The sequence below is a fragment of the Acipenser ruthenus genome, chromosome 22, assembly GCF_902713425.1.
Source record: "Acipenser ruthenus chromosome 22, fAciRut3.2 maternal haplotype, whole genome shotgun sequence".
NCBI lineage: Eukaryota > Metazoa > Chordata > Actinopteri > Acipenseriformes > Acipenseridae > Acipenser > Acipenser ruthenus.
In genome coordinates, this window is record NC_081210.1 from 30,327,716 (window position 1) to 30,343,650 (window position 15,935).

Here is a 15,935-nt window from a genome sequence, read left to right on the forward strand (position 1 = left end):
GGCACTGGGTCTGGTATCTATGAACAACAGAGTATTATTTAAAGTACTTAAATATCTCCCCAAACCAGCCCCTAAAACTGAACCCCAGTCCTTATCTCACACCACTAGGGCCCACAGCCTCCCAGTACTCCTTTCTGATTGCCAGGTAGCCACTAGACCACACTGTGTCACATCTCCCTTGTGTAAGCCTAAGCACCTATTGTGTCTTCTTTCTCTCTGTGTCATTTCTGTTCGGCAGATAAAGCATTTTAATCTGATCCCTTCTTAGAAGAGTCTTATAATAATGTGAAATGAAGGGTAGCTTTCAGTGCTGAGGCTTCAAACTGTTCGGTGTCTGGTTATGCTAGATGCATTATCCTCAGCTTCCCTGTCTTTCAGTTACTTTCAAAAACCCCTGATTTAGACTGCATGTACTTTATAAAGCAAATGTATTACAGGAAGCTGAAATGGTTATGTATCCATTGAAAAAATTCTACAGTGCAAAGGCAAAACCCACTGCCTTCCACACTGCATCCGAGGACTCTAACCACTGATCTACTCAAACCCACTGCCTTCCATACTGCAGCCCAGCACTCTAACCACTGAGCTACTCAAACCCACTGCCTTCCACACTGCAGCCGAGGACTCTAACCACTGATCTACTCAAACCCACTGCCTTCCACACTGCAGCCCAGCACTCTAACCACTGATCTACTCAAACCCACTGCCTTCCACACTGCAGCCGAGGACTCTAACCACTGATCTACTCAAACCCACTGCCTTCCATACTGCAGCCCAAGACTCTAACCACTGATCTACTCAAACCCACTGCCTTCCACACTGCAGCCCAGCACTCTAGCCACTGAGCTACTCAATGTAAATGTAAAATCTTTAATCCTAATATGTAATTGGCCTTCAGATTAAGGGGTGGTCACATGACCATTTAAAACAATCCTGTTAATCCCAGTCTCCCCTCCACTCCCTATTGCTCTAGGAGCCCAGGGAGAAGAACCATGGCACGGGAGCAGTCCGATCCCAAAGCACACATCCTCTCGTTGAGCTGTGAAATGTGGTGAAAGCAACTCCAGGCTTTGCAGAGTTTATCCTGCTGTCAGTGTGGGTGTGTAATTGCTGCTCTGCAAGGGATCTGTTGATAAAGACACTTGATCATTGGATTCTTCTGGAAGAAAGAGGGCAGGTTTGTTTTTTTGTTAAGAGGAAATACAATTTGATTAGTTAAAAATGGCGATAAATTCAGTAGATGCAGAGAAGTTTTTGGACAACAACCCAGCGTTCGCCAAGGAGTATTACGATTCCAAGTTCCGCCCGGCAGTGATCCGGAGCCTGCTAGGGATGAAGGAGGCGGCGGTGGACTTCAGCAGCTTCCACGACTTGAGCAGCGTGGAGGAGAGCGAGATCCTCTTCGACCTGATCCGAGACCTGCAGGAGAACCTCCAGATGGAACGCTCCATCTTCAACCTGATGCAGAAGCTCAGCTTCCTGCTGCGCTCCGATCGCATGAGCCTCTTCCTGTACCGCATGCGGAATGGCACAGCGGAGCTGGCCACCCGCCTCTTCAACGTGCACAAGGACGCCATGCTGGAGGAGTGCCTGGTGCAGCCCGACAGCGAGATCGTCTTCCCCCTGGACACAGGCATCGTGGGCCACGTGGCCACCACAAAGAAGACCATCAACGTGGCCGACGTCACCCAGGTAATGTCTCTCGAGGCTGGTGGCGGGAAAGGCTGAGTTGCTATCAAGGGAAAAAGTTGTCTTCTGTCTTGCCTACATTGGTTGGTATGAGCCTCAGCCTCAACACAGAGCTCAGCTTCCTGTCAGTGCCATAGCAGCCCTGAAGGCTAATCCAGGTCTTTATCACTGTTCACTAATATAAACATAGGGTGACTCCATATTCACTAGGACAGTTCAGGCTTGTTAACTCCCATCCCTATGCATTCTGCTAAGTCCTGCTTCTCTTAAAGAAAAGAAGCCCGTGAAATGTACCTGAGACAGGTAAATAGTACCAAAATGCACTGTGATGGGAGCTGAAAAGCCTGAACTGTCCCTACCTGTCCCTGTGAACATGAAGCCATACGCTCACCCTAATAAACATAACAGCTGGCTGTGACCGCGACACGAGATTTACACTGTGGGACTGTTCTCTAAAGCATTACTGCAGTACTTCAATTAAAATCACATTTTCATAAAATGTGCACAGGGGATCTGTCTGTAGATATAGCTGCCATGTCAACCTGCCTGCCTGTGCCTTGATACCACTCCAGCTTTGAAGCAAATGATTTCAGATGGCTGAAGACTGCTGGAGCATGACTTGGGAAGCCTATTTTAATATAATGGGTTATAATGTTGAGGCCGTTGCCATCGTAACGCACTGAAAAGCAGAGCATCCTAATGAACTAGTTTCATATTTTGTTCTGCTGTTAGTCCACGACGTTCTCTTTTTGACTTTTCTTACACATTTTGTCTGTTACTGATCATTGTGCCTTCCATTACTCATCGTGAAGATATTTTTCATTTATGTCTCTTGATCACCACCGATTCCCATCGAAGTATTACATTTAAAGATTTTTGAACAGCATCAAAATCTTTGATTATTTCAAGCTTCTCAGACCCGGGTTGTGAGCTTAATCACACTTCCAAGATTCAAAGGGGCAACCAGTGTCACCAAAGTCACAACGCTGGCCTGATTCTTAAAGAATCCGACCCACGCCAGTCCAAAGGTTCCCCCTTATGAATGCAATGCAGAATACTGCATAGTAAAAGCATTGCAAAGTGTAGTGAAGCTTCAGCCGGTAGGAACAATCTGTCTGTTTTCTGCTGGTATACTGCTGTTTGGGCTAGTTATTATTTTTGTATAGTTTGTCTAGACATGGCACTTGATGGATGTGTGTCAAACTTTGGAGCAGAAATGGAATGTGTAATTTTGAGCAAAGTGCTTGGGATTTGGTTTGATTTAACCTGATAAAGGTTATGAAATACCCTGAAATGCCATTTTCCCTGGCTTATAATAAGTATGCTGTGCATCATTGATAACAGATTGAGGGGAGCTGAGAGTGTCTCTGGATGAAGGTGGTCTGAATTTGTGTTAAACTGAAATCTTCAAAAGTTTCAAGAGAGGATGGGAGAGAGGAGAAGAGGGGGGACTGATGACGTCACCAGTCCTGTTTATTTTTGCTTCGTGTAACATCATCTGGAAATGGGAAGCGATTGCACTGTAACTTTGGGTAACTATCATAGCTTTGGACTACAATGTTTCAAATTACGAATGCAATTACAAATAACATCTAGAAGTGACTTACTGGGGGTGGAGGGGTAAACCAATCCACACGCTCTGTCTCATAAGTCCTTCATTAGTTAATTAGCATCCATTCATTAGCATCCAGCATCCGCCTCCAAAAACCACAGCCTCGGGGCTTTCACACTGCTGCGGCTGTGACTGCGGTCCAAGTAAAGCTGCTGCTAGACCTTTATATATGCAACTAGAGCTCTGAGGGGTTATTCAGATAAGTATGTCTATAAATATCAGACACAACCAAGGAATGTCCTTTGCTTGTCAGCTGCCACTGACTAATAATAAATAAGCTGAGCATGTAGGAAAGATCATCATAAGGCTCTATTCTAGGTCCTTTGTTATTTTCATTATATATGCTACTGTTAGGTGATATTATCCGCACACACGGAGTGAACTTCCAATGCTATGCAGGTGATACCCAGCTATATCTGTCCCTATTGTAAGTGACTCTGCATATATGCACAGCTCACAGCCTACCTCTGTAAAGTGCTTTGTGATGGTGGCCCACTATAAAAGGCGCTATATAAAAAGTAAAGATATTATATTATTATAAAGCCAGGCAATACTTCTGCTGGGGAGTTACTTGATGATTGTCGTGCAGATATCAAGTGTTGGATGTGTCAGAATTATTTAGGGCTAAATTCAGATAAGCAGCTAAAAAATGTGGGATTACATGAGCTCAATCATAGTAATCTCTCATTAAATTATATTAGGGAAGTTACAAAAGTATCTTTTTACCATTTGAGAAATGTAGCCAATCTTAGCCCAATTATTTCTGCATCTGGTTCCGAGAGACTAATGCATGCCTGATTGCCTAATGCATGTTTAATGAACTTCTAAGTGACCGTCTGGTTAACGTGGCCCGTGCCGTGCGCGCCTGCACTGCGGCTGCCGAATTAAACAAAACAGAACAAGAAGCTTCCCTCTCTTCCGGGGCGCAGAGGGAGCTGGGTTATTTATGGCATGATATTGGATTTAAAATCCATAATCTCAATCTAATCAGAACAATCCAGGATTAGTTTAGAGGTCATGCCCTAGAGTCTGTAAGACATCCCCCAGTCAGCACAACTGCTTAAACACTCCGTTGCAAAGGATTCCTGCCTTAGGAATGTTTGAATAGATACACATGTGAAAATTGTTTCCTGTCATTGAAGCAAATTTGACCATAGAAACTATCCATGAAAAGCCCAAGTTCTGGGTTACATATGTCACTCTGTGTAAATGTTTCTCAATATTGGCCCCTTGCATTGCAATAAAAGAACAGGCATTTTTAAAAAAATGATAAACTAATGCACAGCTGTACCGCTGTCTTTGAGATCCTGGCAAGCAGATTTTTTTGTCTTGCAGGTACTGGTATTGTTGAGTTTTATAATATTGAATATTAAAATGGAGCAGGTCTGTGCATCATCAGGATTGCTAGACACAATAATGTAGCACCTAGTCATAACAGAAATCAGATCATGATCAGTTACCTAATGTTCTGGGAGATAGCGCAGTGTCTCATAATGTTCTGGGAGATAGCGCAGTGTCTCATAATGTTTGTTTAACCCTTCATTATCATTACAACCCGGCTGATGTTAGTGTTTGCTGACGTAACCTTTGGTCTCTCTCTCTCTCTCTCTCACTCTCTCACTCTCTCTCTCTCTCTCTCTCTCTCTCTCTCTCTCTCTCACTCTCTCTCTCTCTTTCTCTCTCTCTCCCCCTCTCTCTCTCTCTCTCTGATTGCAGGACAGCCACTTCAGTGATTTTGTGGACCAGCTGACAGAGTACACCACCAAAAGCATACTGGCCACGCCCATACTGAACGGGAAGGACGTGGTGGGGGTCCTCATGGCCATCAACAAAATAGGAGCGCCACACTTCACTAAGCAGGACGAGGAGGTGAGGGCAGGGGGGCTTTCATCAGTGAAACATTTACACTATCCCAGTAGACACACTCACTGCTCATAGACCAGCAATGTTAGTCTGTGTGATCAGTATGGGGCAGGTCTGGTCTATTGACCAGAGGAATATCTACAGTCTCTTCCACACAGTGTCTGGAGGTAGTGATCATGGTTTAGAAACAGTAAACTCCAGTGCATTATTTGAGCGATAGATGCAGCAGGTATGTTACCTGTCTAATTATTCTGCTTGGTGATTCTATTGTCTCTTTCAGGTTTTAATGAAGTACCTCAATTTTGCCAATTTGATCCTGAGAGTTTTCCATCTCAGCTACCTTCACAACTGTGAGACGAGGAGGGGGCAGGTAAGAGTGCATTGAGTATCTCTGCATTTCAGGCTCCAAAGGGCCATTGATGGCGACCAGACGAAAGATACCCAGTTTGTTTTGCTCACTGTTTGAGACCTGACCTGCTCCAATTGTTGAATCATTTTAAAGGACATCTATCATTTCTAAAGTTGCATTCAAGTTCTCATCGCAGTTCTGATCGCCAAGTCCATCTTAGAAACACCAGCTGAGGCAAGCCTAATGTGCCTATGAATATCTGTGCGTGATGAAACATGTTTTTAAGATAAGCTGAGTATCTTGCACTTCAGTGTGCAAGATCAGGGTGTGGATGTCCTCACCTGGCACCCCATCGCCTGGCACCCCGCAGTGGTCACCCCATCCTTTGTGTAGCCGCGTGATGGGAAGAAGCCCTTGCTGTCTCTTTCAGATGTTGCTGTGGTCGGCTAGCAAGGTGTTTGAGGAGATGACTGACATCGAGCGACAGTTCCACAAAGCTCTCTACACGGTGCGCGCCTTCCTCAACTGTGACCGCTACTCCGTGGGGCTCCTGGACATGACCAAGACCAAGGTAGGGGGCTCCCTCCAGTCCCACGCTCACGGCCCCATTCCACTGGCTGCTTCAAGACATTCATTCCCATCTGCTGAGCGTGTGGTAGCATGTGAGTCGCAATGTGTCTATGTAATCCCCCACTGGAAAATAACATTTGAAATAATCAAAGACACTAAAAATGAAGTCAAAGATGTTTCTACCTACCCTGTATAAGGTACTGCGTTATGTGGATTTTAAATTCTTCTAATATCCCATGGAAGAGTATTCTAGAGAACGAAACTGCTGAAGGATCGTGCTCAGAATGGCTGCAGTACAAACAGAAGGTCTGCGTCGGTTTCAGCAATCTGCAGCTGTGATACACCCACATGAAAATACTGTACAGAACAGCCAAGGCACGATGTCTTTCTAAACACTGTGGTTCCACAGGCTCTTTGTGAGTCTGCAGAGCTGCGTGGTCCACACTGTCCTGATCAGCACTGGGGGAAAGAGGAGAGATGGGTTCAATAGTGACTGAGCACAAAGCCCTTCTTCCCCGCCCTGTAACCCACCTGCCCATCTTGTGTCTGCAGGAGTTCTTTGATTTGTGGCCAGTCCTGATGGGGGAGGTCCCTCCTTATGATGGACCCAAGACTCCAGATGGAAGAGTGAGTACTGCTGTGCTCTGCATGCTTGCTCTATATGTATGTAGGATTATTAACCCATTGGTGTATCATGAGAATTAATGATCGCCCACACTGTGTATCGTCACTGTCATGCTCCTTGTGAAATCACTAAATCGCCCACACTGTGAATCGCCACTACCATGGTCCTTGTGAAGTCACTAAATCGCCCACACTGTGTATCACCACTATCATGGTCCTTGTGAAGTCATTAAGATCCTTCTGCTTTCCCATTGTTATTGGTACTTACAGTACACATGACTGGCGGATTAAATGACATGGCATGTGACCACTTTACTTACATTACATGCTACAGTTTTTGGCCATACAGTGAATATACTGCTGCTGCTGCTGCTGCTGCTGCTCCTTTTGCATGACATTTTTCTTCCAGTAGATGGCACTGGCACCTCATTTGTTACAAAGAGCCTTCAAGAACACTGAGCTTCCTCACTGCAGGCTGTGAAGCCCCTTCACAATCAAGAATCGCAGCCTAGTTTTTATTCGTCCATTTCTTAAAAAAATGAAAATTAGGACTATCTGAATTACATTTTTAAATAGCACACATGCAATCTTATAATACAAACATATTCTCCAATACATAACTTTACCATTCATACATGTATAAATCTAAACCCACAGCCCACACCCAGACCTTCATCATCATAGTATGAGAACAAACATTACAATATTTTTTAAAAGCCGACAGTAATATGTAAATCATATATGTATTTTTGTGATTTATTTTTAAATGGGCTCCACATTTTAAGGAGATCATTTAATAATTTCTGGTGGAGCCTCTCTTACTTTCAACACATTGTTCATTTCAACAGATTCAAGCCCAGATGACATTCATTTCTGCAAACAGTAACCTTGTTATAGTGTGCTGCAGACCACAGCACACTGCACACTGAGCGATCGTGGGGTTTCAGTTCAAACCCCAAAGCTGCTAAAATAATGCCTCATGAATCAAATGGGGTGTGCAGAAACTACAGGGAAACGAGGGGAAACAGAGCGCACGTCTGAACATCTGAATAACATTTCATCTAATACCTTCAGCAGTGCTAGGCTTCTCATAGTTTTGTAAATCCTCTGATTTCGTACTATATATATATATATATATATATATATATATATATATATATATATATATATATATATATATATATATTTTTTTTTTTTTACAGCTAAAAACTTATACCACTTACAATCTGTTTTAGGAAGTCATCTTCTACAAAATTATTGATTACATTTTACATGGGAAAGAAGATATTAAAGTCATACCGTGAGTCTGTTTATTTCTTTATTATGTATTATGCACAGCTTTCTAACTCACACTTGCAGCTCTGGACAAAAGTTTTGCATCACCTAGAATTTTAGGATTGAGACATAATTAAAAAAAAAATCTATATGAACATAATTTAGATATTTTATTTAAAAGCATGTAATCAAAGAAACTACAAAATGATATTGCAAGTCTACCGGAAGCCATAATAGCAGTACAGTATTTAATGCAGTTACAAAATGTAGTGAAAGGTATGAATTTCAGTTTGTCATCTGGTGCTATGTGGTTAAATACATACTGACCTCTTCTCCACAGATCCCCCCCAGCTGACCACTGGGCTCTGGTCAGTGGACTGCCCACATACGTGGCTGAGACAGCACTGGTAAGAGCTCCCAAATCACTTCCTTTACTTTTAAGTCTTGCTTTTGTTTCGTTCGTTTATAAGGACACGTTATGATATTTTCTTAAATAATCTTGATTTGCAGATTTGCAACATCATGAATGCCGGCGCTGATGACTTCTTCCAGTTCCAGGTAAGTGTGGCTATTAGCAGCTCTTCTATCCAGGTCAGACACAATACAGTGCATACACAGCCTGCAGTGCTATTCTATAACATTCATGCCACAGGCAATTATTCATCCCCAAGGCACATCTGCACAGCTCTCCATCTCCTGCTTAACTCAGTGCCTGAGAGGTGCAATCCAGAGGAGGTTTCTTAAAGGCGCTGTAATCAGTGTGTCAGGGATCATTATGCTACGCACTCTACTGTACGCCACTGTTTTTCTTTTTAAAGTGACTTTACCCAGGCTGCCCTCTGTCTTTGTGTTAACCCCTCATTCCCTGATCCCTCCCCCACCCCCAGAAAGGTCCCCTTGAGGACTCAGGCTGGACGATCAAGAACGTCCTGTCCATGCCCATCGTCAACAAAAAGGAAGAGATCGTGGGAGTGGCCACCTTCTACAACAGGAAGGACGGGAAGCCCTTTGATGAAATGGACGAAACCCTTATGGAGGTATCGTTCCCATAGGGTTTAAACAGCACTGGGGTATCCATCGATCCCTCGATTGATTGTTTAACCCAGGGAGGAGAACCCGGCAGTAATGACCACTGTGCCTTAACCCTTACAAACCATTTCCACAGCTTGGTCTTTTTCATCAACTGCATGGCTTCAGTGGGCTGCATTTGCCATTTGAATGGGAATTTCAATGGGTAACACTTTGCATGAAGTGTCTCTAATTACTGTGTATTTACATCGGAGTTACATAGTAAATGCATGTATACTGACACATCATTACAATGTTGTTCTGCATTACCTTTTAATGTTGTAAGTGATTCCAGTGTGACTGTGTTGGCACTCCCGTCCCATTGCAGTCCCTGACTCAGTTCCTGGGATGGTCGGTGCTCAACACGGACACGTACGACAGGATGAACAAGCTGGAGAACAGGAAAGACATCTTCCAGGACATGGTCAACTACCACGTCAAGTGCAGGAAAGACGAGATTCAGAACATCCTGGTAGGGGAACAACCTCTGTTTGCTTTCAATCCAGAACAGTCAGGTGTAATGTGAGGTTGCTTTGTAGTTTTGCTTGTGTTCAGCGCTCTGGGAAGCTGTATTGTGGGTTTTATTCATATTTAAAGACTGTAAAATATCAATGTGCTGTGTGTTTGCAGAAAACCCGCGAGGTGTATGGCAAAGAGCCGCAGGACTGCGATGAAGATGAGCTGGCTCAGATCCTGGTGAGTTGGCAGGCGGCTCTTCTTTTTTCTCGTGGCAGAGTTACAGTATGTCTTGGTGTCCCGCTGTCTTCTGATGGGGTCCTTCCTGTCTCCCCCAGAAAACAGAGCTCCCAAGCGCCAAGGAGTCGGAGATCTACGAGTTCCACTTCTGCGATTTTGAGCATTCCCAAATCGACCTGGTCAAGTGCGGTATCCAGATGTACTACGAGCTGGGGGTGGTGAAGAAGTTTCAGATTCCTCAGGAGGTGCGTACTGTGTGTGTGTGTGTTTATGTGTGTGTGTGTGAGAGTGAGTGTGTGTGTGTGTGTGTGTGAGAGTGTCAATGTCTGTGTCTATATGTGTGTGTGTAGGCTCGTTTATAGTGCTTAAGTGGTCAAAAAGTCCATATAGGGTAGAAAAACGTTACAAAACCTACCTGCTGAAGACATGTCTTTTACAGTACTATTTAATCACTGATTTTGGCTCAGAGAATTTCCCCCCCTCCTGAATTAATACAGTTAGGTAGACGGAGAAATGCATTAAAGGCCAGCCAGGCAGACAGCCCTGGGTGCACAGATGTCAGGCAGTGAGTGTCTCTCTCTCCTCTGTTTCACAGGTGCTCGTTCGCTTCATGTACTCGCTCAGCAAGGGCTACCGGCAGATCACCTACCACAACTGGAGGCACGGCTTCAACGTGGGGCAGACCATGTTCACACTGCTCATGGTAACCAGGCAGACCTGGGGCAGACCAGGGGCTGTTCTCTTACTACCACTGACACAGCCTGCTTTAAAACATAGGGAGGGGCAGTGCCATTTGAAATGAAGATGCATGTTGTTTCTTTTGTTATCAGACTGGGGACCTGAAGCGTTATTACACTGATCTGGAGGCCATGGCGATGGTAACAGCTGCTTTCTGCCATGATATCGACCACCGAGGGACCAACAACCTGTACCAGATGAAGTAAGGATCGCTGCTGTAGTCCTGCTGTAGTCCTGTATCATTGAGCCCAGCCCAGTCCTGCAGTGGAACGCTGGGCTGCAGTGCAGGGTGTCTGGGTCTCTTACTCATTGAGCCCAGCCCAGTCCTGCAGTGGAACACTGGGCTGCAGTGCAGGGTGTCTGGGTCTCTTACTCATTGCCACTCATTGGGCTGCAGTATATTGTGGCTATAACTCGAGCAAGCTCTTACAGTGGCTTTGAGGAGATCAGTAGTTAGACCACCAGACAGGTATTTTGAAGATGTAGGGGTTGAGTAGCTCAGTGGTGAGAGTGCAGGGCTGCAGTGTGGAAGGCAGTGCGTTTGAGTAGCTCAGTGGTGAGAGTGCTGGGCTGCAGTGTGGAAGGCAGTGGGTTTGAGTAGCTCAGTGGAGAGAGTGCTGGGCTGCAGCGTGGAAGGCAGTGGGTTTGAGTAGCTCAGTGGTTAGGGTAGTTGTACTCACTCCAGGCTTTCAGCATAGTATGCCAGCTTGCTCAGTCTCTTTTCATCTCTTTAGGTCTGGGAATCCGTTGGCAAAGCTCCACGGATCCTCCATTTTAGAGAGACACCATCTTGAGTTTGGCAAGACCTTGCTAAGCGATGAGGTAAATCTGTTTTGGTTCATGTTTTTCTTTTTTCAATTCTCTGTACAGCCCTTTCTAAGTTTTCAACACACCAGCTGAGTTTACAAACTGAATTATCATCACAGTTTCATGTTAAAAACGCAGAATTGCTTCTATTTAAATACCGAAAGATCTTTCGGTTTCTTATTTTGTTACAGAGCCTAAACATCTACGTGAACCTGAACCGAAGGCAGCACGACCATGTCATACACTTAATGGACATCGCTATCATTGCAACCGACCTGGCCCTCTATTTCAAGTAAGTGTGTTACCACAGTACAGCTGCACAGTCATTTTGCAGCCCTCTGGGCTTTGCCATGCTTCCCTTTGCTTTGCCATGCTTTCACTGTGCTTCATTACACTTAGCTGTGCTTTTACTATGGGAAACGTTAGTGAAGAACCATGCAGTTTAGCACGTGCATTGCTAGTAACTGTGAATAAAGGGTTGACCACTGAAGACAAGTTGACTCGGCCTTTCCTGGGGTGCATCTTTCAGGTTGAGTAACGCTTTGTTTTCTCGATGTCTCTCAGGAAGAGGACAATGTTCCAGAAGATCGTGGACCTGTCCAAAACCTACGAGGACTGGAGCGCATGGACCAACTTCATGATGCTGGAGACAACTAGGAAAGAGATCATCATGTAGGTGAACCCCCAATTTGAACCCCACCCAGGGAAGCAAGTCAGCCTCTCTGGAAAAGGGACATAGACGCTCAGATAAGCGATTCGTTCAGCATTTGTTCAGATTGTGATCTGAACCTTCCTAAAACCGCCTTGTCTAGTGTTCGCTTTAATGTTTTTGATAGTCTCCCCTATTTATATAAATAGCAATAAACGTTTGGGGGAGTAAAAAAAATACAGACAGTTGTAAATGTTATGATTGCGACTCTGTGCTTCCTTTACAGGGCCATGATGATGACTGCCTGTGACCTGTCGGCTATCGCTAAACCCTGGGAGATACAGAGCCAGGTAACCCTGCATTCCCTCTCCACACTACCTTTTCCCATGGTTACGCTATCTATTCACCAGAGTTCAACCTGGTTTGCTTTGTTTTTAGGGTTTTTTTAAATATGCTTTACCAGACCTCTCTATGCTTTTACAATGTTTGCTATGCTTTACCATACCTCTCTGTGATTTTACAATGCTTGTCTATGCTTTACCATGATTTCACTACACTTTATTACAGTTTGCTAGGAAACTTTTATTAGAGAACTTAAAAAGAATGACATCTTAATGAGGACTGCTGCTTGTGCTGCTCTGCCTCTCCTGTAGGTGGCGCTCAATGTCGCCGCAGAGTTCTGGGAGCAGGGAGACCTGGAGCGGACAGTGCTGGAGCAAAATCCCATTGTAAGTAGGGCAGTTGGAAGGGCTGGTAGAACCATACACTAATGTTACGATACGACACATATCATGATATGCACGGTCGTGAGACCATATACGTCACGATATAGGAGAAAAAAAAAAGAAATAAATGAAATGAGATGGGAGGGTATGTACAGTATTCATAACAACCATAAAACACACACGTTCTTCACTGAAGAGCCACGTGGGGTCCTGCAGCGAGCTCTGCAAACGCACACGTTCTTCACTGAAGAGCCACATGGGGGTCCTCCAGCGAGCTCTGCAAACGCACACGTTCTTCACTGAAGAGCCACGTGGGGTCCTGCAGCGAGCTCTGCAAACGCACACGTTCTTCACTGAAGAGCCACGTGGGGTCCTGCAGCGAGCTCTGCAAACGCACACGTTCTTCACTGAAGAGCCACGTGGGGTCCTGCAGCGAGCTCTGCAAACGCACACGTTCTTCACTGAAGAGCCACGTGGGGTCCTGCAGCGAGCTCTGCTAATGGGAAGCTCTCTTACTCTCCTAGCCCATGATGGACAGGAACAAAGCAGCGGATCTTCCCAAACTGCAGTGTGGTTTCATCGACTTCGTCTGCACTTTCGTGTACAAGGTATAGTACTGCCCCACTGTCTGTACGAGGTACAAATGTTTGCCTCTAGATGTCATGACTGGCTCTAACAGTGCAGTGGCCCCCCTTAAAACAACATGCTTCCCAGAGCTTCCCCCAACACGACTTCCTAGAGCAGTGCTGGTGTGCTTTGGCGGTCTCCTACCCCTGGCTGACTCAGCCCTGCTGAACAGAGTCTCCTAGGTTAGGCTCTCAGGTCGTCCCGTGTTCGGAAGGGGATCCTGTGTTCGAGGTCGTTATGTCGCTCTTTCCTCTCCTCCCCAGGAGTTCTCTCGCTTCCACGAGCAGATCATGCCCATGTTTGACAGGATCCAGAACAACAGGAAGGAGTGGAAGGCTCTGCAGGACATACACGAAGCCAAGGTGGCGGCCATCGAGGAGGAGAAGAAAAAGAAAGAGGAGGCGGCCGCTTCAACAGCCATGGCCCAGCAGGGTAACTGGGAAAGAGGGGGAGGGGGAATGGAAGAGACTGGTAGAGAGGGTGAGGGCGACAGGGAGGGACATGGGACCAGGGAGGAAGATTGTGAGAGAGCTGGATGGAATGGAAGGCACTGGCTGAACTAATCAGAAGGGACAGGGATAGAACAGGGCTGTATGTTCATCGGAAGGGACAGGGATAGAACAGGGCTGTATGTTCATCGGAAGGGACAGGGATAGAACAGGGTTGTATGTTCATCGGAAGGGACAGGGATAGAACAGGGCTGTATGTTCATCGGAAGGGACAGGGATAGAACAGGGCTGTATGTTCTTGTTGTGCTGGCAGGGGCATGAACCAAACACTGCAGAGGCTGAGAAGTGCAGTAGAAATTGTCTGCTTCAGCTCTGCACTTTGGTCATGCTCTTCTGCCCTATGATAACAGTGTCCTTCTGCTTTCATTCGCAGCCCCTCCGCCAGCTTCCCAAGCCAAGACCTGCATCATCAGCTAAACAGGAAGTGCAGAGGCGTGGCCACTTCCTCTGGAGGCTGACACATGGCTGGGTTTTTCCAAGCAGTCAACGCCTGGAAACCATTACCAAAGATCCATGTATAAATATAAATATATTTATATAAGAATCGAGATATATACCTGGTGAAATTTATTTGGACCCATTCAGGTTTCTTTTTGTTGTTTTGTTTTAAATAAATAATAAATACATATAAAGATCTAGAATATAGCCACACACCGTCTTCACAATGTGGTGCTGAGGAAGGAATCAAGCAAACTCTTATTGCTTTGCATTTTTATTTTTTAAACTCTTGTAGTGGATTTGGAGTGTAGAGAATTGTTTGTGTATCTATTGGAAGGCGGTATACCAGATTGAGAAAGTGTTTGAAGTTCATTAAACCAGGATGCAATTTTAAAAAAATGTTTCCATAATGTGGTTACTCTGGCATGCACTAGACTAGACGAGTGTACTTACATAGCCAAGACTGCTGGTATGCTTCCACTAGAATGCTATTATTAAAAATCCAATTCAGAGGGATCAGTGCTGGAAACCATGCAGCTCTACTGGAGCATTCCTCAGTGATACATTGTTGGGTGAATTTCAATCTAATAATGCTGCTGATATTAGCCCCTCACATTCCATTCTCTTCCAGTATTCCTGTGTCACACACACGTTTCATTAGCCACCGTTTGCTAACTGGCTGCTCACTGAACGCCCCAGGAGTCTGAGTAACCTTTTTCTAAGGGTCTGCTGAAATGTTAATTTAGGAATGCTTTTGAACTATATAAATAAGTACCATGGTAATGAGCTCATTATAACGCGTGGAGAATAATTAGAGAGCTCATTTATTTTTCATTTCTAAACTGTGCAGTCTTTGTTAAACCAAAGGGATCCCCCAATGTGCTTCCGTTCACTTTCTCTTTATTGTTCGATATAGGAAGCTTGTGATTTTACTGTCTTCTGAGATGGTTTATGCTTTAACTTGTTATCCCAGTTACACAATTCTTTACCTCTTTTACAGCTTCATTATGCGAGTCCCACAATAAAAGCCTTCCCGACTGTCCCTAGTGGGAATATTGTGTCCTCCCCATCCCCATCTCCACCTGTGTCCTCTTTGGATAAGACATCAGGAACGTGGGGCAGCCTGGGCTCTGGGATCTACAAGAGAATCCTAGGACTCGAGTCCTGCTGCATTGCACCATTGTTCTCCAGTTACTGGAGAGCTGAGAGCCTCTGGCATGGGTTTATTAGAGGAACGTGTGTCTTTGTGAGGCTGCCTATTGTTCCATAGAACACAGAGGGTATTGTACAGTATGTGTAGCACATATTAGTTTCTTTTGGAAATGGACATTGTGGGGTTTTTATTCTGTGACAGATCCAGAGGATGGTTAAGGGGTAGCGGGTTGGTAAACCACTAGATATGAGGGTCAAAATGTTCAGGAGGATGGACGGCCCCCTACACACATTACACCATCTGATTCTGGCCTGTCAGAGCTAAAATAAATAGACTGGTAACTTACCCTTCTATTGCGCTTGATTCATTCACATCTCTAACCCGAATCCCATCCCTAACACTATCACTATCCCTATCACTATCGCTATCCCTAACACTATCCCTAACCCTATCACTATCCCTATCACTATCGCTATCCCTAACACTATCCCTAACCCTATCGCTATCCCTATCACTATCACTATCCCTAACACTATCCCTAAC

The 15,935-nt window shown here is 45.0% G+C and overlaps 1 protein-coding gene across 1 annotated transcript; it reads left to right on the forward strand.

Annotated features, from left to right (window-relative positions):
* The first annotated feature begins 973 nt into the window (after positions 1 to 973).
* LOC117964625 (rod cGMP-specific 3',5'-cyclic phosphodiesterase subunit alpha-like) lies at positions 974 to 14,638 on the forward strand. The gene is made up of 22 exons (XM_034908794.2): positions 974 to 1,692; positions 5,018 to 5,170; positions 5,445 to 5,534; positions 5,944 to 6,084; positions 6,636 to 6,710; positions 7,943 to 8,007; positions 8,323 to 8,389; positions 8,493 to 8,540; positions 8,870 to 9,019; positions 9,379 to 9,522; positions 9,681 to 9,746; positions 9,845 to 9,991; positions 10,342 to 10,449; positions 10,577 to 10,686; positions 11,219 to 11,306; positions 11,483 to 11,583; positions 11,856 to 11,963; positions 12,227 to 12,290; positions 12,594 to 12,668; positions 13,190 to 13,273; positions 13,556 to 13,724; positions 14,175 to 14,638. The coding sequence occupies exons 1-22, from the start codon at positions 1,222 to 1,224 to the stop codon at positions 14,216 to 14,218; spliced, it is 2,568 nt and encodes an 855-aa protein (XP_034764685.2). The 5' UTR covers positions 974 to 1,221; the 3' UTR covers positions 14,219 to 14,638.
* Positions 14,639 to 15,935: the final 1,297 nt, after the last annotated feature.

Bases quoted from the DNA above. Each gene is read 5' to 3' on its own strand.
- LOC117964625 (XM_034908794.2), top strand. From the start codon at position 1,222: ATGGCGATAAATTCAGTAGATGCAGAGAAGTTTTTGGACAACAACCCA. The intron at 9,523-9,680 runs GTAGGGGAACAA...GTGTGTTTGCAG, and splicing joins ACGAGATTCAGAACATCCTG to AAAACCCGCGAGGTGTATGG. The intron at 13,274-13,555 runs GTATAGTACTGC...TCTCCTCCCCAG, and splicing joins TCTGCACTTTCGTGTACAAG to GAGTTCTCTCGCTTCCACGA.